Source organism: Oncorhynchus tshawytscha, unplaced genomic scaffold (genome assembly GCF_018296145.1).
Source record: "Oncorhynchus tshawytscha isolate Ot180627B unplaced genomic scaffold, Otsh_v2.0 Un_contig_7626_pilon_pilon, whole genome shotgun sequence".
Classification (NCBI taxonomy): domain Eukaryota; kingdom Metazoa; phylum Chordata; class Actinopteri; order Salmoniformes; family Salmonidae; genus Oncorhynchus; species Oncorhynchus tshawytscha.
In genome coordinates, this window is record NW_024607640.1 from 1 (window position 1) to 23,520 (window position 23,520).

General features: G+C 42.1%; 1 protein-coding gene across 1 annotated transcript; it reads left to right on the plus strand.

Moving 5' to 3' along the window:
- Positions 1–14,003: 14,003 nt before the first annotated feature.
- Positions 14,004–23,512, plus strand: LOC121842789 (basigin-like). Its single transcript, XM_042312546.1, has 6 exons — positions 14,004–14,073; positions 19,765–19,842; positions 20,099–20,443; positions 20,642–20,851; positions 23,170–23,379; positions 23,484–23,512. Exons 2-6 carry the CDS (start codon positions 19,788–19,790, stop codon positions 23,510–23,512), a joined length of 849 nt encoding a protein of 282 aa, XP_042168480.1. The 5' UTR covers positions 14,004–14,073; positions 19,765–19,787.
- Positions 23,513–23,520: the final 8 nt, after the last annotated feature.

Here is a 23,520-nt window from a genome sequence, read left to right on the forward strand (position 1 = left end):
TCTACAGCTCTGATGATCATTGTAGCAGGTAAAGTTACATCTTCAATACTTCAATACAAATTGACAGGTTTCAAGCTGATCTTAATCATTGTGTTTTGACTGATTACACTTTGGTTTATAATTATGTTTTGGCTTATGATGTCACAAGTTTTATAAGATCCCAAAGTATTAACACGTATTGTGTTGATATTCTACAATGTGTTCGATTTTAGATTATAAGAACATGACATGTCCTCATATCATCCATATTTTATTATAGGGAAACAAATATCAGTTCTGACTGCAGCTGTAGGAATCATTGTTGCTGTTCTGGTTCTCATCCTCTGTCTCTCTGGACTCATGTGGTTCAGGTGAGTGAGATTGCATATATTTTTATATAATTTCACTTTAGTCATTGTAAATTTGAATTTGTTCTTAACTGACTTGCCTAGTTAAATAAAGGAATGAAAATAAATAAAAGTAACTTAATTTATTAATTGATTGATTGATATCTTCATACATTCATTCATGTACAAACCAGGAAGAAGAACTCCACATCCACCTCCAACACAAGAGACACAGCAGATGACGGACAGGTGAGTCTGTTGGAATCAGAAGGTGACTGTGATGACTGTGTATTCTTTGTGGAACATTTCCACTCCTCATGTTGTCTGTCCTCTCTCTCCATCAGGGAGACTCTAGTCCAGTGTATGACAACATCTCAAACATGGACATGACCCCTACTGCAGCACAGACAGAGTCCACATACAACCAGGATGATGTTCACTACGCCAGCGTCCACTTCTCTCACTCCAAAAACCAGGAAGTGCCTCTGTACTCCACCGTCCAGCTGCATCAACCACAGAAACAGGACCAAGATGTCCAATACGCTGCTGTGAAATTCAACCTCCCCAGTTCTGCCACCCAGTGAGCATATTCTGCCATTACAGCAACATAGAGTCAATACTAGAACATTGGGAACACACAGCATTAAAGGAGAAGTTTGCTTGTTTACAACCTAATCTGGATGGGGGGTGGAAAGTTGAATCTCATTTACTGCATTTCTGCACAATTAAAACACAATTAAATGGTATTTGGAAAACAGAAAAAAACAAGCAAAAATGACCCCAGCCGTTATCACCTTGGCTGCTGAGGGTTATTTCACCTCAGTCCATTATCACCTTGGCTGCTGAGGGTTATTTCACCTCAGTCCATTATCACCTTGGCTGCTGAGGGTTATTTCACCTCAGTCCATTATCACCTTGGCTGCTGAGGGTTATTTCACCTCAGTCCGTTATCACCTTGGCTGCTGAGGGTTATCTCACCTCAGTCCGTTATCACCTTGGCTGCTGAGGGTTATTTCACCTCAGTCCGTTATCACCTTGGCTGCTGAGGGTTATTTGACCTCAGTCCATTATCACCTTGGCTGCTGAGGGTTATTTCACCTCAGTCCATTATCACCTTGGCTGCTGAGGGTTATTTCACCTCAGTCCATTATCACCTTGGCTGCTGAGGGTTATTTCACCTCAGTCCATTATCACCTTGGCTGCTGAGGATTATTTCACCTCAGTCCATTATCACCTTGGCTGCTGAGGGTTATTTCACCTCAGTCCGTTATCACCTTGGCTGCTGAGGGTTATTTCACCTCAGTCCATTATCACCTTGGCTGCTGAGGGTTATTTCACCTCAGTCCGTTATCACCTTGGCTGCTGAGGGTTATTTCACCTCAGTCCATTATCACCTTGGCTGCTGAGGGTTATTTCACCTCAGTCCATTATCACCTTGGCTGCTGAGGGTTATTTCACCTCAGTCCATTATCACCTTGGCTGCTGAGGGTTTTCTCACCTCAGTCCATTATCACCTTGGCTGCTGAGGGTTATTTCACCTCAGTCCATTATCACCTTGGCTGCTGAGGGTTATTTCACCTCAGTCCATTATCACCTTGGCTGCTGAGGGTTATTTCACCTCAGTCCATTATCACCTTGGCTGCTGAGGGTTATTTCACCTCAGTCCATTATCACCTTGACTGCTGAGGGTTATTTCACCTCAGTCCATTATCACCTTGACTGCTGAGGGTTATTTCACCTCAGTCCATTATTACCTTGGCTGCTGAGGGTTATCTCACCTCAGTCCATTATCACCTTGGCTGCTGAGGGTTATTTCACCTCAGTCCATTATCACCTTGGCTGCTGAGGGTTTTCTCACCTCAGTCCATTATCACCTTGGCTGCTGAGGGTTATTTCACCTCAGTCCATTATCACCTTGGCTGCTGAGGGTTATTTCACCTCAGTCCATTATCACCTTGGCTGCTGAGGGTTATTTCACCTCAGTCCATTATCACCTTGGCTGCTGAGGGTTATTTCACCTCAGTCCATTATCACCTTGGCTGCTGAGGGTTATTTCACCTCAGTCCATTATCACCTTGACTGCTGAGGGTTATTTCACCTCAGTCCATTATCACCTTGACTGCTGAGGGTTATTTCACCTCAGTCCATTATCACCTTGGCTGCTGAGGGTTATTTCACCTCAGTCCATTATCACCTTGGCTGCTGAGGGTTATTTCACCTCAGTCCGTTATCACCTTGGTTGCTGAGGGTTATTTCACCTCAGTCCATTATCACCTTGGCTGCTGAGGGTTATCTCACCTCAGTCCATTATCACCTTGGCTGCTGAGGGTTATTTCACCTCAGTCCATTATCACCTTGACTGCTGAGGATTATTTCACCTCAGTCCATTATCACCTTGGCTGCTGAGATTTATCTCACCTCAGTCCATTATCACCTTGGCTGCTGAGGATTATTTCACCTCAGTCCATTATCACCTTGGCTGCTGAGGATTATTTCACCTCAGTCCATTATCACCTTGGCTGCTGGAGGTTATCTCACCTCAGTCCATTATCACCTTGGCTGCTGAGGGTTATTTCACCTCAGTCCATTATCACCTTGGCTACTGAGGATTATTTCACCTCAGTCCATTATCACCTTGGCTGCTGAGGGTTAATTCACCTCAGTCCATTTACAAACACATACACTATTAGCTATACAGTTGTAATGTTATACACCTGAAAGGGGGGAAATGATTCACACTGACACACTAATCAGAGAAGAAATAAAAACGTGACATTTTTAGAACTGTATTGTTTACATGTTGATAGTATTATAATGTAGAACTATAGGGAAGATATGTCCTGTGGAGGTGTTCATATTGTATTGAAACATATCTTTATATATATATATAGCTATATATGGAAGATAGGTCCTGTGAAGATGTTGAAACATATATATATATATTTTTAAGTGTTTGATTAGATTAGTACAGATTTTCTCAGGGGACCCCACATAGGGCCCCGACCCCAAGTTTGGGAACCACTGTAAAAACCTCTCTCTCTGCTTGCTTCCTCTCTCTCTTGGTCTCCTCTACTTCTACCTGCATTGCAGCCTGCCTCAGCCTCTCCACTGAGCCCCACATCACTGTCTGTCTCAGTAGCCTATTCTCTGTAAAGGACTTATGGTTTGCTCCTGCTGAGGTCGGCTCCGTTTAACGAAAGCGTCTTACTTCATCCTTCTAGCTGGCTAACATGCTGACCAGACCGGACACGTCGTGTGTGCGAGCGTCACAAAATAAATGTAGAAATCCATGTTATTAAATTATAGCACCCACACTGCTCCCGCATGCCAAGGAGCATCTCCTCATTGGTTATACCCACGTGGGTGATTGAAAGACTAACTTTTTTGCCGGTCTTCGTGGTAATACTATGAAAGTTTAGATGCGACCACCATATAAGTTCAAAGATGAAAAGGCCTGGAAGGAGGAGAGATGACTAGAAATGATCCAGTTGGCCGTTTATGTGTGGATTAATTGTCGGAGTAGAGGACCTTGTGCATTTCAGGTAAAATAACAACTCAATGTTTATATCCCAGGACAAATTAGCTAGCAACAGCAAGCTAGCTAAATAGGACAAATTAGCTAGCAAGTGAAAGCTAGCTAAATAGGACAAATTAGCTAGCAAGTGCAAGCTAGCTAAATAGGACAAATTAGCTAGCAAGTGCAAGCTAGCTAAATAGGACGAATTAGCTAGCAAGTGATATTTGATATTTTAACCTGCGTGTCGTGATCGCGTTTGGTGAATGTGGAGAAAATAAATGTATGCACGATGGCGCAGGCGCGAAGCCGGTTTGGGTTCCGTGTAAGTAATATTAACCAGACCCCTTCAATGTTATTGCAATAGAAATGTCAGCTGGCAGCTATGCCCCCAACCTACCTGACATGTCTATGAGTGACTACTTACCAGTTTGTGCACTCATTCTCCAAGAGTGATTTTTTTTGCTTGGTGGATGTCTGTAGAAGCGGCAGGAGTTGCGAGGAAGATTTTTAAAAATGCCTTTTGTTCGGCATCTCGCAAACAGATTGTCAGCAGAGCTATCTGCTAGTTGGGGTATTTGGTTTCACGTCGCCCTCGGCCTGTTCAGCGAGAAGGGGAATTAGATACTTGAGAGAATGGTGAATGTGCTGCAGAAAAGCAAATCAGGGAGGAAGATCCAGGGGAAGCAGGCAAACATCACGAACGAACCACAGTTAATGATTCCTCTCGTTCACAAAGAGGCAGGAGCGATTTCGTCAGATCAAGAAAATAAGCTTTGAACAACACTGGGAGCAATATTTAGATGTTCATTTCTTTATTACTTTTCATTTATTCATAATTATTCATTTTCTTTATTGTGTACAGTATATGTATTAGGCTATTATTATTATTTTCAAAATTAACATTCGGTGTCCTCATATGTATTTATGACTATTTGCTCATTGGAGGAGTAGACAATGATGATGTCATAAATAATGCATATTCTGCATTAAGGTAATTCATGCCTCAACACCATAAACAGGACAGGTATCTGCAATAAGCTGCTGTGAAATGTAACCGCCTCACTGCTGCCCCCCTGTGACCATATTCTGCATTAAGGTCATTCATATGCTGCTGCTTATTGTAGGAGATGTCATCAATACGCAAAACAGTTGACCCCTAGTGACTACTAGTGATTACATTTCCTTAATCTACCCAACAATGGACATCTCAAGACAAGTACCATGACATGACTATAATGAGGGAGTGATGAGTTCCAAATGGCACTCTATTCCCTATTTAGTGCACTACTTTTGACTGAGCCCTATAGGCCCTGGTCAAACGTAGTGCACTATAAAGGCTATAGGGTTCCTTTGTTTCATTTCTGTTTCTCTCTCCTCAGACCCGCAGCAGCACAAGCAGCTGAGGTGGATTCCTCTGAGATCTACAGTACAGTCAACAAACCCTGAACTAAGAAGACCTGAACACAACAAACCCAGAACCAAGAAGACCTGAACACAACAAACCCAGAACCAAGAAGACCCGAACACAACAAACCCAGAACCAAGAAGACCTGAACACAACAAACCCAGAACCAAGAAGACCTGAACACAACAAACCCAGAACCAAGAAGACCTGAACACAACAAACCCAGAACCAAGAAGACCCGAACACAACAAACCCAGAACCAAGAAGACCTGAACACAACAAACCCAGAACCAAGAAGACCTGAACAGAAGAAGTTTGACAATAACCTTGTGTATCAGGACCTGTATATTTAAACTAAGTGATATAATGCCTGTGGAGGTGTGGAATATTGACCATTATAAACTGGGTGGTTTGAGCCCTGAATGCTGATTAGCTGACCGGCGTGGTATACCAGACCGTATACCATGGGTATTTACATTTGTATTTACTGGTCTAAGTACATTGGTAACCAGTTTAAAATAAGGCACCTCAGGGTTTGTGGTGCATCCAAGCACTCCGCGTTGCATTGTGCATAAGAACAGCCCTTAGCGGTAGTATATTGGCCATATACCACACCTCCTCGAGCCTTATTGCTTAACTTTATAATGGCAACAAGGCACTTCAGGGGTTTGTGGTATATGGCCAACATACTGTTCCACGGCTTATTTTAAACTGGTTAACAACATAAATAGAACAGTAAACAAATATTTTTACGTCATACCTGTGGTATATTGTCTGATATACAATATAGTCTTCTGAAATGCTGTTTCAGCCAATCAGCATCCAGGACCAAAACTACCCCGTTTATAATAGTATTTAATAATATATGCCATCTAGTAGACACTTTTATCCAAATTCACACTGTCATTACAGTCATGCATGAATTCATTTTTCGTATGGGAAGTCGCAGCAGGAATGGAACCCATGCTCCATGCTGTACCAACTGAGCCACAGGACGACTCTATTCACACTTAGAGTAGGAGTTCTGATCTAGGGTCAGTTATGACTTTGAAACAATTATGAATTAGAAAGGGACCTTAACATATTTTATATATATTTTTGAAAAATGTTGTATTTCTGACATAGGAAACCTTGAGTTCCAGTTATATCTTACAGAGCATTCAGAAAGTATTCAGACCCCTTGACTTTCTCCACATGTTGTGATGTTTCAAACTTTTGCTCAAATTTATGAAATAGTTCTCTCCTCATCAATCTACACACAAAACCCCATAATGCTAAAGCAAAAAAGGTTTTTAGACAATTTTGCAAATGTATAAAAATACAAAAACTACAATATCACATTTACATAAGTATTCAGACCCTTTAATCAGTACTTTGTCAAAGCACCTTTGGCAGCGATTACAGCCTCGAGTCTTCTTGGGTATGACGCTACAAGCGTGGCACACCTGTATTTGGGGAATTTCTCCCATTCTTATCTCCAGATCCTCTAAAGCTTGGTCGTGTTGGATGGGGAGCGTCGCTGAACAGATATATTTAGGTCTCTCCAGGGATGTTCGATCAGGTTCAAGTCCGGGCTCTGGCTGGGCCACTCAAGGACATTGAGATTTCTCCCGAAGCAACTCCTGCTTTGTCTTGGCTGTGTGCTTAGGGTCCTTGTCCTATTGGAAGGTTGAACCTTCACCCCAGTCTGAGGCCCTGAGCCCTCTGGAGCTGGTTGTCATCAAGGATCTCTTTGTACTTTACTCCATTCATCTTTCCCTCGATCCTGACTAGTCTCCCAGTCCCTGCCCCTGAAAAATACCCCCACAGCATGATGCTGCCACCACCATGGTTCACCGTAGGAATGGTGCCAGGTTTCCTCCAGACGTGACGCTTGGCATTCAGGCCAAAGAGTTCAATCTTGGTTTCATCAGACCAGATAATCTTGTTTCTCATGGTCTGAGAGTCTTCAGGTGCCTTTTGGCAAACTCCAAGCAGGCTGTCCTGTGCCATTGGATTCAGTCTGGCCACTCTACCATATTTGGTGGAGTGCTGCAGAGATGGCTGTACTTCTTGAAGGCTCTCTCATCTCCACGGAGGAACTCTGGAGTTCTGTCAGAGTGACCATCGGGTTCTTGGTCACCTCACTGCCAGCTCTAGGAAGAGTCTTGGTGGTTTCAAACATCTTCTATTTAAGAATGAGGAGGCCACTGTGTTCTTGGACATTTGGTACCCTCCCCCAGATCTGTGCCTCATCACAATGCATTGGATATAATTATATATTTATTTATGTTATGTTTCTGAAACAATCATCAATCTTGTGAGACTTTTGCCTTTTTGCCAAATTCTAATGTAGCCTGTTATCCATTCATATTCTAAAGTAGCCTGTTACCCATATATAGTCTAATGTAGCCTGTTATCCATATATAGTCTAATGTAGCCTGTTATCCATATATATTCTAATGTAGCCTGTTGTCCACTCATATTCTAAAGTAGCCTGTTACCCATATATAGTCTAATGTAGCCTGTTTCCCATATATAGTCTAATGTAGCCTGTTATCCATATATAGTCTAATGTAGCCTGTTATCCATACATAGTCTAATGTAGCCTATTGTCAATATATAGTCTAATGTAGCCTGTTATACATATATAGTCTAATGTGGCCTGTTATCCATATATAGTCTAGTGTGGCCTGTTGTCAATATATAGTCTAATGTAGCATGTTATCCATATATAGTCTAATGTAGCCTGTTATCTATATATAGTCTAATGTAGCATGTTATCCATATATAGTCTAATGTAGCCTGTTATCTATATATAGTCTAGTGTAGCCTGTTATCCATATATAGTCTAATGTAGCATGTTATCCATATATAGTCTAATGTAGCATGTTATCCATATATAGTCTAGTGTAACATGTTATCCATATATAGTCTAATGTAGCATGTTATCGTGTTCAGTCCAAGAAATATTTTACTTTCACCCCCCAGTTTCATTCTATCTAATTGGTAGTTACAGTCTTGTCTCATCACTGCAACTCCCATACGGACTCGGGAGAGTTGAAGGTCGAGAGCCACACGTCCCCGAAACATAACCCAACCAAGCCACACTGCCCACTGAACCTGGAAGCCAGCCACACCGATGTGTCAGAGGGAACACTGTGTACCTGGCGACCGTGTCACACTCTACACGCCACAGGAGTCGCTAGAGAGCAATTACATCCCTGCCTACCAAATTCTCCCCTAACCCGGAAGACGCTGGGCCAGTTATCCGCCGCCTGCTGGGTCTCCCGGTCGCGGCCGGCTGCGACAGAGCCTGGACTCGAACCAGGATCTCTAGTGGCACAGCTAGTAACTGTGATGCAGTGCCTTAGACCACTGCACCACTCAGGAGGGCCAGAACAAGTTTCTCCTGATGTGTTTAATGATGATTTACTTTGTATTGCTGTCAGACATTATTCCACATATTATTACGTAATACCATATTGTTCAGTGTCATGATATTGCTTGTTTTATTATTTAAAAAATAATATTTAGATACATTAAAGATGTTTTACATTTCTAGCTTTTACAGTGTGGTTCAGTGTCAATACAGGATAAACATCATATCAGCATCATGTAGTAAATAATAAAACAAATTGACAAAGACATTAATGAATTATTAATACATTGATTCATGACTATTTCCAATTTGATGTTATTTCTGCCTATTGGACACATGATGGCGCCATTGAACCATGTAGCCAATGATTGGCTCGGCTGTAGGCTCGTCAGACCTGCTACATTACTGTCAGGAGATAAACTGTCAACACCCAGCACTGTTCATCACACACATACACACACACACACACACACACACACACACACGCAGAGAGAGGCACTGTTAATATCAATGTAAAATGACAATCTGTCTGTATCCTCTCAGCATGTGGGGGAGCTGAGTGTACAAATGACTTAGTATTTTATTATGTCAATCAGTTGTATTAATTCATAATAGAATACAGTTTTAGTTTTAGTTTTTAGTACAGATGTAGTTTCATTGAATTGAATTGAATGTAATTTTAATCTGTATCTTTATCCGCTGCCACGTGTTGTATATTTATATGTATGTTTCCCTCTGATTGGATTGTCTGAATTCACTCGTCGAGTGACAATTACATTTAAAAAACGACATTGATGTAAGATGTGAATCCCTCTACCTTGGCAAAGACATAGACCGTAACTAGGAAAACGATTTAGGCTTTAACTGTTTCTCTCTGCCCCTGTTTCTCTCTGCCCCTGTTTCTCACTGCCCCTGTTCCTCTCTGCCCCTGTTTCTCTCTGCCCCTGTTTCTCTCTGCCCCTGTTTCTCTCTCCCCTGTTTCTCTCTCCCCCTGTTCCCTCTCCCCCTGTTTCTCTCTGCCCCTGTTCCTCTCTGCCCCCTGTTTCTCTCAGCCCCTGTTTCTCTCTGCCCCTGTTTCTCTCTGCCCCTGTTTCTCTCTGCCCCTGTTCCTCTCTGCCCCTGTTTCTCTCTCCCCCTGTTCCTCTCTACCCCTGCTCCTCTCTGCCCCTGTTCCTCTCTGCCCCTGTTTCTCTCTCCCCTGTTCCTCTCTGCCCCTGCCTCTGTCGCTCTCTCGCTCCTCTTTCCATCTCTTCCCACTCTCTCGCTCCTCTTTCCATCTCTCCCCACTCTCTCGCTCCTCTTTCCATCTCTCCTCACTCTCTCGCTCCTCTTTCCATCTCTCCTCACTCTCTCGCTCCTCTTTCCATCTCTCCTCACTCTCTCGCTCCTCTTTCCATCTCTCCTCACTCTCTCGCTCCTCTTTCCATCTCTCCCCACTCTCTCGCTCCTCTTTCCATCTCTCCTCACTCTCTCGCTCCTCTTTCCATCTCTCCTCACTCTCTCGCTCCTCTTTCCATCTCTCCTCACTCTCTCGCTCCTCTTTCCATCTCTCCCCACTCTCTCGCTCCTCTTTCCATCTCTCCCCACTCTCTCGCTCCTCTTTCCACCTCTCCTCAATCTCTCGCTCCTCTTTCCATCTCTCCTCACTCTCTCGCTCCTCTTTCCATCTCTCCCCACTCTCTCGCTCCTCTTTCCATCTCTCCTCACTCTCTCGCTCCTCTTTCCATCTATCCTCACTCTCTCGCTCCTCTTTCCATCTCTCCTCACTCTCTCGCTCCTCTTTCCATCTCTCTCTCTCTCTCTCTCTCTCTCTCTCTCTCTCTCTCTCTCTCTCTCTCTCTCTGCTCCTGATTGGCCAAAGGGATACTTCCACAAAGGGAGTGTACTAATACAGGGTTGAAGGTCACAGTCTGAGCTTTCTACTGTAAATGTGGACATTGCTCTGTGTGTGTGTGTGTGTCTGTCTGTCAGAAATCTGACTCTTTTTCCTCCCCTCTTCTCTCTCCAGCGATATGTTGAGGCAGACAGGGCCATCGTAACACAGTGGAGGCTCCTCACAGGAGGAAGGAGAGCAGAAGGTCTACAGTGGACAGCATTCTGTAGGTTAGCACCATGGTGTAGCTGGAGAACAGTTAGATTCCGTCCTCCTCTGGGTATATTGATTTCAATACAAAATCTAGGAGGCTCATGGTTCTCAACCTCTTCCATAGACTTACACAGTAATTATGACAACTTCTGGACGATGTCCTCCAACCTATCAGAGATCTTGCTGCATGAACTGACATGTTGTCCACCCAATCAAAGGATCAGAGAATTAATCTAGTACTGAAAGCATAAGCTACAGCTAGATAGCACAGCAGTGCATACAATGTGGTGAGTAGTTGACTCAGAGAGAGAGAAAGACAATAGTTGAACAGTTTTGAACAAACACAGTACTTTCAAAATGAAGGAGAAGCAGGAGAGATAGAAATATTTTTTTTCACTTTCACTTACTTAGCTATCAAATGCAGCTAGTTTAGCCTACTGAAACACCCTGCTGAAACAGAGGGATGCTATATTAGCTAGCTGGCTATGATGATCCAACACAACACTGGAAGTCTTCCAAGTCAAGGGAAGCTTTTGGTTTTACTAATTTATTGCCTCCAGGCTCACCTGTCTAAGTGCTAAACTGCTTACTGACTGTACACAGTAACTTTACCTCATGATTTTAGCTGGTTTACTAATGCTTTAGTTCTATTAGCTATGCTGACTATGACGTTACTTTAGCTAATATGGTGACAACAATATAGAGTGTGTGTAGTGGTTTGGCTTGGAAAGTTGTTTTTGCCTGGTCACATACAGCGGATGTGTTGTACATTGCTACTATAACAAACTCCACTCTTCTGGGAAGGCTTTCCACTCGATGTTGGAACATTGCTGTGGGGACTTGTTTACATTCAGCCACAAGAGCATTAGTGAGCTTGGGCACTGTTGTTGGGCGATTAGGCCTTGCTTGCAATCGGCGTTCCAATTCATCCCAAAGGTTTTTGATGGGGTTGAGGTCTGGGCTCTCTGCAGACCATTCAAGATCTTCCACACTGATCTCGACAAACCATTTCTATATGGACCTTGCTTTGGACACATGGGCGTTGTCATTTTGAAACAGGAAAGTGTCTTCCCCAAACTGTTGCCATAAAGTTGGAAGCACAGAATCATGTAGAATGTCATTGTATGCTGTAGCATTAAGATCTCTCTTCACTGGAATTAAGGGATCTAGCCCGAACCATGAAAAAGAGCCCCGCCAAACCCAGATTCATCTGTCTGACTGCCAGATGGTGAAGCGTGATTCATCACTTCAGAGAACACGTTTCCACTGCTCCAGAGTTTAATGGCGGCAAGCTTTACGCTACGCCAGCCGACGCTTGGCGTTGCACATGGTGATCTGAAGCTTGTGTGCGGCTGCTCGGCCATGGAATCCCATTTCATGAAGCTCCCGACAAACAGTTATTGTGCTGATATTGCATCCAGCAGCAGTTTGGAATTTGGTAGTGAGTGTTGCAGCCGAGGACACACAATTTTCTTTACAAGCTTGGCACTTCAGCACTCGGCGGTCCCGTCTTGTGAGCTTGTGTGGCCTACCACTTCGCTGCTGAGCCGTTGTTGCTCCTTGACGTTACCACTTCATAATAATAGCATTTACAGTTGACCAGAGCAGCTCTAGCAGGGCAGAAATTTGACATCCTGACTTGTTGTAAAGGTGGCATCCTATGAAGGTGCCACGTTGAAAGTCACTGAGCTCTTCAGTAAGACCATTCTACTGCCAATGTTTGTTTATGGAGATTTTATACATCTGTGAGTTATGGCCTTATCCACTAATTTGAAGGGGTGTTCACATACTTTTGAATATATATTATCCTGAACTTTGTTACATCTCCTAGATAGAGGACAGTCACTTCAAACCTTAGTTCTTATTAGACATTTCATCACTGTCTTTGTTGCCATTTATGAAAGTGTTACTCAATGTGTTTATATGGGCTGTAGCAGTAAAGTGTTACTCAATGTGTTTATATGGGCTGTAGCAGTAAAGGACTAATTCAATATTTTATCAAATCATTTTTAAGAATTGTATTTTTTTTACCTAAAGTGGTACTATAATTCAAAATCAAATAGCTAAATGATCCATGGCATGACCACCTTAAAACAATTAATATGTCAGCTAGTGGAACCTCTACAAACGGCTGAAGTGCAGAAACCCAGTGTCAGAGGGAGCAACGTCCAGCACCTTAACACACAAATCAAATCTAATTGTATTAGTCACATGCACCGAATACAACAGATGTAGTAGACCTTAGTGTGAAATGGTTCATGACAAGTCCTTAACTAACAATGCAGTTGTTTTTATGAAAGTAAATCATAAATTTTTTAATTATGGAAATGCTTCAAAAACAATCAGACAATAAAATAACACTAAAGAAGCAGCAACTACATGAAATATTATTCATTGTCATTTAAAAACACGCATCACTCAGACACAATGGGACACAATAATCCCAGACAGACAGACAGACTTAGTTATATGGATGTCAGGGTTCACTTTGGGTCTGTTGTTCTGAAGATCAGAGAGCTGAAGAAACCTCTTTCACACAAGAACACAGTGGATATACAGAGCAGCTTGCCTTGGCCTTGGCATAATGACAGCTCACTGTTGTCTGTTGTTTCTAGCTAGCTAATGTTGATAGCTAAATGACAGCTAACTAACTAGCTCCCAAGTTAACTATGGGGTCTTGCTGTAATTCAGTGGCAGCGCATCATATTGTTCACAATCCAGTACATTCAGAGTAGCTGTGTGATTCACAAAAATGCTTGTTTATTGCTGAATAACAGCAGCTTCATGTAGCTAACAAGCTAGCTGAGCTCACTTGTTCACTCAATTCAAACGCCAGTTCAATATAACTCCCAATAACACAGTAATTTTACGTGCGTGACTGTTTTATTCTATATATATTTTTGACATTTTCTACCTTCTATTTTGTATATTTTCATTGGACTAATAGGGACATATGAAGCCTGGAGGCTGCAGTAATGTTGAGATGTCAGTAGGGAGAGCTCTAGTCTAGAACACTGGAACCAAAGATACTCCCCTTTCATCTGTTCTGGAACCTTCAGTACCAGCTGATGAGGAGATGGGAATGGGTCACATGTTGTCTCTTGTAAAACATGTAGGTCCACTCCTCATATAAAGAAATGTAACTACAGTATTCTGACTTTAGACCATTTTCTATTTAGATACAGTAACATCCCTTATGTGACATGCTGTTCCTGCATGTTAATGCCCTGACTAGGCTACTTTAAAATGTGTCAACCACAGAACTCACACTTAGGCTACGCCTGTTTCTACTAACACTTACAGTAGATTATTTCTTGTTTCCACGCAGTGACAGTACGTTAACTAACTGTTCAAGACCTCTCCCCTTCACTTCACTCTGTAAGTACACTTGACGATATCTTGAAATATAGTTTTAGTTTTGATGTTTTTAGCCAAACATCACATGACTTACTGTATCTTTGTACTTGTTGGTTTATTTTGAACTGTGTTTTGGTTGTTACCACAGGGCCTGTATTCATAAAGTGTCTCAGACGGTCCATATAATTATGATCTAAAAGGCTAAACTGATCCCAGATCAGCTCTCCTACTCTGATACACTTTGTGAATACTGACCCTGGACTGTGGTTTCATGTGTTTAGTTTAGTTCAGTTTATTCAGTTGCATGTTTAAAACATGATCAGTAGAGTTTACCAGTAATACCCAGATCTCCATTCAATAGGGTCATGTTCACTGTTATAGTATAACAGGGTCAAGAATAACTGTGTGTGTGTGTGTGTGTGTGTGTGTGTGTGTGTGTGTGTGTGTGTGTGTGTGTGTGTGTGTGTGTGTGTGTGTGTGTGTGTGTGTGTGTGTGTGTGTGTGTGTGTAAATGTATTTTTACATATTAATCAGATTATGGGATATACAGTTACGACCAACATTTTTGGCACTTGACAAGTACTGAGCTTTATTGTCTGCTACAAAAGTTGGGATGTACGTTGTACATGTGGTTTCACATAAAGACTTGTACATGCTATTTTAAAAGCTCTCAGAGCAATAGATTGTTGTGGAGACATTTTGTTAATGGCCTAAAGTAAGAGTTATGAGTGATTGAATGAATGCTTCCTAAGAGCTTTAGGAGTAGTATTAACATGAGACACAGTGATGGTGGGTTGTGTTTAGGAGTAGTATTAACATGAGACAGTGATGGTGGGTTGTGTTTAGGAGTAGTATTAACATGAGACACAGTGATGGTGGTTGTGTTTAGGAGTAGTATTAACATGAGACAGTGATGGTGGTTGTGTTTAGGAGTAGTATTAACATGAGACACAGTGATGGTGGGTTGTGTTTAGGAGTAGTATTAACATGAGACACAGTGATGGTGGGTTGTGTTTAGGAGTAGTATTAACATGAGACACAGTGATGGTGGGTTGTGTTTAGGAGTAGTATTAACATGAGACACAGTGATGGTGGGTTGTGTTTAGGAGTAGTATTAACATGAGACACAGTGATGTCTGGTTTTGTTTAGCAATAGTATTAACATGAAACACAAGGCCGGCCTGCATAGGATTAGGCCTATGGTGGCAGATTGACTAGGGCAGCATTTTCTGAGCTAAACTGACCAAGACCCACATCCAACAACACAGAAAACCTCACATAATTCTGCCTAAAAACAATGACAATTTCTCTCAACCAGTGGGGCGTTTAGGTGAGCACTGATTCCACCCTGTGATAAGCAGTAACCACTTTTGAAGCGTATAAGAAATCCCGCTATGCCCTCCGACAAACCATCAAACAGGAAAAAAGTCAATACATGACTAAGATAGAATTGTACTACAATGGCTCCGACACTTGTCGGATGTGGCAGGGCTTGAAAACTATTACAGACTACAAAGTGAAGCACAGCTGAGTGTTGCCCGGTGAGCCTACCAGCCTACCAGTCAAGCTAAATTACAAGAGCCTACCAGACTAGCTAAATTACTTCTATGCTCTCTTCGAAGCTAGTAACACTGAAACATGCATGAGAGCATCAGCTGTTCTGGACGACTATGTGATCACGCTCTCCACAGCCGATGTATGACCTTTAAACAGGTCAACATTCACTAGGCCGCAGGGCCAGATGGATTACGAGGACGTGTACTCCTAGCATGCGCTGACCAACTGGCAAGTGTCTTCACTAACATTTTCAACCTCTCACTGTCTGAGTCTGTAATACCAACATGTTTCAAGCAGACCACCATAGTCTCTGTGCCCAAGAACACTAAGGCAACCTGCCTAAATTACTACTAATCCATAGCACTCACGTCTGTAGCCATGAAGTGCTTTGAAAGGCTGGTCATGGTTCACATCAACACCATTATCGCAGAAACCCTAGACCCACTCCAATTTACATACCACCCAAACAGATCCACAGATGATGCAATCTCTATTGCACTCCACACCTGTACAAAAGGAACACCTATGTGAGCATGCTATTCATTGACTACAGCTCAGTGTTCAACACCATAGTGCCCTCAAAGCTCATCACTAAGCTAAATACCCTGTGACTAAACACTTCCCTCTGCAACTGGATCCTGGACTTCCTGTTGAGCTGCCCCCAGGTGGTAAGACTAGGTAACAACACATCCGCCATGCTGATCCTCAACACGGGGGCCCTTCAGAGTTGCGTGCTCAGTCCCCTCCTGTACTCCCTACTCACTCATGACTGCACGGTCAGGCACGACTCCAACACCATCATTAAGTTTTCTGATGACACAACAGTGGTCGGCCTGCCTGATCACCAACAACGACGAGACAGCAAATAGGGAGGAGGTCAGAGACCTGGACGTGTGGTGCCAGGACAACAACCTCTCCCTCAACGTGATCAAGACTAAGGAGATGATTGTGGACTACAGGAAAAGAAGGACTGAGCACGCCCCCATTCTCATTGACGGGGCTGTAGTGGAGCAGGTTCAGAGCGTCAAGTTCCTTGGTGTATACATCACCAACAAACTAACATGATCCAAGCACACCAAGACAGTCGTGAAGAGGGCACGACAAAACCCATTCCCCCTCAAGAGACTGAAAAGATTTGGCATGGGTTCTCAGATCCTCAAAAGGTTCTACAGCTGCACCATCGAGAGCATCGTGACTGGTTGCATCACTGCCTGGTATGGCAACTGCTCGGCCTCTGAACGCAAGGCACTACAGAGGGTAGTGAGAACGGCTCAGTACATCACTGTGGCCATGCTTCCTGCCATCCAGGATCTCTATACCAGGCGGTGTCAGAGGAAGGCCCTAAAAAAGTCTCCAGCCATCCTAGTCATAGACTGTTCTCTCTGCTACCGCACGGCAAGCAGTACCGGAGCACCAAGTGTAGGTCCAAAAGACTGCTTAACAGCTTCTACCCCAACCCATAAGACTCCTGAACAGCTTCTACCCCAACCCATAAGACTCCTGAACAGCTTCTACTCCAACCCATAAGACTCCTGAACAGCTTCTACCCCAACCCAAAAGACTGCTTAACAACTTCTACCCCAACCCATAAGACTCCTGAACAGCTTCTACCCCAACCCATAAGACTCCTGAACAGCTTCTACCCCAACCCATAAGACTCCTGAACAGCTTCTACCCCACCCATAAGACCCATTACCCCCTGTATATAGCCTCACTATTGTTATTTTATTGCTGCTCTTAATTATTTGTTACTTTTATTTATTTATTTTTTGGTTGTATTTTTCTTAAAACTGCATTGTTAGTTAATGGCTTGTAAAGTAAGCGTTTCACTGTAAGGTCTACACCTGTTGTATTCGGTGCAAGTGACAAAAACAATTTGATTTGATTTGAAGCTGGTTTAATGTTGATTATGATGTGTTTTCCTGTGTGCCAAATACTCCAGGTATTGTTGTTGGGGGGGCAGGGTGAGGTGTTCATTGTGGAAGTGGGCTGCTCTTTTAACGGCTACATGGAGCAGGTCTTTACAGAGAATCTGCTTAAACTGCGACCTGGCCAAGATAAAGCATAGCAATTCGACACATACAACAACACAGAGTTACACATGGAGTAAACAAAACATACAGTCAATAATACAGTAGAACAAAAGGTCTATATACAGTGAGTGCAAATGAGGTAAGTTAAGGAAATAAATAGGCCATGGTAGCAAAGTAATTACAATATAGCAATTAAACACTGGAATGGTAGATCGGCAGAAGATGAATGTGCAGGTAGAGATGGGGTGCAAAGGAGAAAAATAAATAAATACCAGTATGGGGATGAGGTAGGTAGATAGATGGGCTGTTTACAGATAGGCTAAGTACAGGTGCAGTGATCTGTAAAATGCTCTGACAGCTGGTGCTTAAAGCTACTGAGGGAGATGTGAGTCTCCAGCTTCAAAGATTTTTGCAATTCGTTCCAGTCATGGGCAGCAGAGAACTGGAAGGAAAGACGACCAAAGGAGGAATTGGCTTTGGGGGTGACCAGTGAGATATACCTGCTGGAGCGCGTGCTATGAGTGGGTGCTGCTATGGTGACCAGTGAGCTGAGATAAGGCGGGGCTTTACCTAGCAGAGACTTGTAGATAACCTGTAGCCAGAGGGTATGGCGACGAGTATGAAGCGAGGGTCAACCAACGAGAGCGTACAGGTCGCAATGGTGGGTAGTGTATGAGGCTTTGGTGACAAAACGGATGGCACTGTGATAGACTGCATCCAGTTTGTTGAGTAGAGTGTTGGAGGCTATTTTATAGATGACATCACCGAAGTCGAGGATCGGTAGGATGGTCAGTTTTACGAGGGTATGTTTGGCAGCATGAGTCAAGGATGCTTTGTTGCGATATAGGAAGCCGATTCTAGATTTAATTTTGGATTGGAGTAGCTTAATGTGAGTCTGGAAGGAGAGTTTACAGTCTAACAAGACACCCAGATATTTGTAATTGTCCACGTATTCTAAGTCAGAGCCGTCCATAGTAGTGATGCTGGACGGGCGAGCAGGTGCGGGCAGCGATCGATTAAAAAGCATGCATTTAGTTTTACTTGCGTTTAAGAGCAGTTGGAGGCCACGGAAGGAGAGTTGTATGGCATTGAAGCTCGTCTGGAGGTTAGTTAACACAGTGTCCAAGGAGGGGCCAGAAGTATACAGAATGGTGTCGTCTGCATAGAGGTGGATCAGAGAATCACTAGCAGCAAGAGCAACATCATTGATGTATACAGAAAAGAGAGTCGGCCCGAGAATTGAACCCTGTGGCACACCCATAGAGACTGTCAGATTTCTGCCAGCAGCAGGTTCGGGAGCAACTAGAAGGCCGGCGACGCCGAACGCCTGAACTGAACAGGAGGGCGAGCCAAAGTGAAGGCTGGTGTTTGTTTGTGTGTGTGTGTGTGTGTGTGTGTGTGTGTGTGTGTGTGTGTGTGTGTGTGTGTGTGTGTGTGTGTGTGTGTGTGTTTGAGTGTGTGTGTGTTTGAGTGTGTGTGTGTGTGTGTGTTTGAGTGTGTGTGTGTGTGTGTGTGTGTTTGAGTGTGTGTGTGTGTGTGTGTTTGAGTGTGTGTGTGTGTGTGTTTGTGTGTTTGTGTGTGTTTGAGTGTGTGTGTGTGGGGGGTGTTTGGGGTGTGTGTGTGTGTGTGTGTGTGTGTGTTTGTGTGTTTGTGTGTGTTTGAGTGTGTGTGTGTGTGTGGGGGGTGTTTGGGTGTGTGTGTTTGGGTGTGCATGTGTGCATGTTTGTGAGTCACTTGCTGTTTAGCCTCACAGCTTGGAGATAGGAGCTATCATTGAACCTTGTGGTCAGAAATATGTTTTTATAGTACTAAAGATTTATTCAATAAGTGATTGTTGTTGTTTATAATGATGATGACTGTTGGATACATTAGGAAATTATTTTTTGCATCATACATCATGTCAGCTTAAATAGACAGACATAGACAGACATGCAACATGTCACACACATTACAGACAGACAGTAATCACATAGACAACCATATAGCACAATACATACAACACAATATGAGCCTGGTTCATCTTCAGTAATGAGGCCCTGTACCCCATTTACAGTTTCTACTTCAATGTATCAGGTGGAGTTATTCACCAGCTATAGAGTGAGTTGTTGTTTATGTTTCTAAGACTGCAGGCTGAGAGATGCAACAATGGCCCTGAGAACAACAGGAAGTGTGTTGGTGGTCTTTCTCTGGTCTGTGACAGGTATGGTCTCATTCTTATCTTTAAGTTGCCCTGTTTATCAGTCTACAGATATTTCTAAAAGCACAAGCACTTGTATTCTACTGTTGACACATTCGGCATCTCCACTTCACTTTAAACAGTTATCTTTCACACCTCACTGAGTGATGCTTATCTGTGGTTTCCATCACTATCAGCAACTATGGAAACAAAGTTTTAGTGTGAGTCACAAGACCTTGAACTTAATGTAACGTCCTTGTGATGTCTAACTGTGTTTCAGTGGTACTGAGTGAGAAAGGCTGGAGTGTTACATACACCCCTCAGAGTATCTGTACCTTGAAGGGGTCAACAGTGGAGCTGACCTGCTCTTACACATATCCCAGTGGTAAAGTCACAACAACCTTGTGGTTCACTAAAGTTTATGATGTGGAGAATTATGTGAGTCTGTTAGATGACCCAGACTACAAAGGTCGTGTGATGTACCGTAGTGATAAGACGAATGGACACACCCTGACAATCACAGACCTGAGAGAGAGTGACTCAGCTACGTACATGTTCAGATTTATAACAGATCAGACCAGAGGGAAATATTTTGGGAGCCCTGGAGTCACTTTGTCTGTTACAGGTACAGTGATATTATATATATAATGCTAATCTGTTTAATTGGTTCTGGAAAATTGTCTTGATTTGTATTGAAATAATATAAATATGTAAGTATGTGTAAAATAGGAATGTCTGAATTGATGATTGAGAACGTCCACTCCTGCCTCATTTGAACTAGACAACAGGTCATTGATGGATTTAATGTTGTGATCTACTCCAGACCTGCAGGTGAAGGTGACCACTACATTGTTGTCAACGACACTGACCTGTAGCACCACCTGTACTCTGACTGACAACCCCAACCCCACCTACATCTGGTACAGGAACAGTAAGATTGTACAAGAGGACTCCTCCCCCTCGTACACATTCTACTTTAAAACTGAAGATAGATTCTACTGTGCTGTAAAAGGCATCAATTCTCCTGCAGTGTGTGAGTGTGACTAATACACTTTTAAAGTCTGTCAAAATCATCCAATACATCATTGGTCAGTATTGATGTTTAGTGAAACAGACATGAGATAGAGCTACTATTCCATTTAGATTAATGGTTGTTGATGTTTAGTGAAACAGACATGAGATAGAGCTACTATTCCATTTAGATTAATGGTGGTTGATGTTTAGTGAAACAGACATGAGATAGAGCTACTATTCCATTTAGATTAATGGTGGTTGATGTTTAGTGAAACAGACTTGAGATAGAGCTACTATTCCATTTAGATTAATGGTGGTTGATGTTTAGTGAAACAGACATGAGATAGAGCTACTATTCCATTTAGATTAATGGTTGTTGATGTTTAGTGAAACAGACATGAGATAGAGCTACTATTCTATTTAGATTAATGGTGGTTGATGTTTAGTGAAACAGACATGAGATAGAGCTACTATTCCATTTAGATTAATGGTGGTTAATGTTTAGTGAAACAGACATGAGGTAGAGCTACTATTCCATTTAGATTAATGGTGGTTGATGTTTAGTGAAACAGACATGAGATAGAGCTACTATTCCATTTAGATTAATGGTGGTTGATGTTTAGTGAAACAGACATGAGATAGAGCTACTATTCCATTTAGATTAATGGTGGTTGATGTTTAGTGAAACAGATATGAGATAGAGCTACTATTCCATTTAGATTAATGGTGGTTGATGTTTAGTGAAACAGACATGAGATAGAGCTACTATTCCATTTAGATTAATGGTGGTTGATGTTTAGTGAAACAGACATGAGGTAGAGCTACTATTCCATTTAGATTAATGGTGGTTGATGTTTAGTGAAACAGACATGAGGTAGAGCTACTATTCCATTTAGATTAATGGTGGTTGATGTTTAGTGAAACAGACATGAGATAGAGCTACTATTCCATTTAGATTAATGGTGGTTGATGTTTAGTGAAACAGACATGAGGTAGAGCTACTATTCCATTTAGATTAATGGTGGTTGATGTTTAGTGAAACAGACATGAGATAGAGCTACTATTCCATTTAGATTAATGGTGGTTGATGTTTAGTGAAACAGACATGAGGTAGAGCTACTATTCCATTTAGATTAATGGTGGTTGATGTTTAGTGAAACAGACATGAGATAGAGCTACTATTCCATTTAGATTAATGGTGGTTGATGTTTAGTGAAACAGACATGAGGTAGAGCTACTATTCCATTTAGATTAATGGTTGTTGATGTTTAGTGAAACAGACACGAGATAGAGCTACTATTCCATTTAGATTAATGGTGGTTGATGTTTAGTGAAACAGACATGAGATAGAGCTACTATTCCATTTAGATTAATGGTGGTTGATGTTTAGTGAAACAGACATGAGGTAGAGCTACTATTCCATTTAGATTAATGGTGGTTGATGTTTAGTGAAACAGACATGAGGTAGAGCTACTATTCCATTTAGATTAATGGTGGTTGATGTTTAGTGAAACAGACATGAGATAGAGCTACTATTCCATTTAGATTAATGGTGGTTGATGTTTAGTGAAACAGACATGAGATAGAGCTACTATTCCATTTAGATTAATGGTTGTTGATGTTTAGTGAAACAGACATGAGATAGAGCTACTATTCCATTTAGATTAATGGTTGTTGATGTTTAGTGAAACAGACATGAGATAGAGCTACTATTCCATTTAGATTAATGGTGGTTGATGTTTAGTGAAACAGACATGAGATAGAGCTACTATTCCATTTAGATTAATGGTGGTTGATGTTTAGTGAAACAGACATGAGATAGAGCTACTATTCCATTTAGATTAATGGTTGTTGATGTTTAGTGAAACAGACATGAGATAGAGCTACTATTTCATTTAGATTAATGGTGGTTGATGTTTAGTGAAACAGACATGAGATAGAGCTACTATTCCATTTAGATTAATGGTGGTTGATGTTTAGTGAAACAGACATGAGATAGAGCTACTATTCCATTTAGATTAATGGTGGTTGATGTTTAGTGAAACAGACATGAGATAGAGCTACTATTCCATTTAGATTAATGGTTGTTGATGTTTAGTGAAACAGACATGAGGTAGAGCTACTATTCCATTTAGATTAATGGTTGTTGATGTTTAGTGAAACAGACATGAGGTAGAGCTACTATTCCATTTAGATTAATGGTGGTTGATGTTTAGTGAAACAGACATGAGATAGAGCTACTATTCCATTTAGATTAATGGTGGTTGATTTTACAGTTCTAAATACTGACACCATTTCATAATGAGAAGACTAACTTTCACTTTGTCTGTTATCCAGACGGCCCAAAGAACACCTCAGTGTCAGTCAGTCCCTCTGGTGAAATAGTGGAGGGCAGTTCAGTGACTCTGACCTGCAGCAGTGATGCCAACCCACCTGTGGACAAATACACCTGGTACAAGATAACATATAAGAAAATGTCAATGAGACATTCTGGACAGAGTTACACCATCCATAACATCAGCTCTGAGGACAGAGAGGGATACTACTGTGAGGCTCTGAACATTATAGGGAGAGAACATATCCCTGTCCATATTCATGTTACATGTAAGTATCTCACCTTCTGTCCATTTTTGTGCTCTGTCATTTTACAGATTTCATTCTGACATCATGCATTAATTAACCCATGAC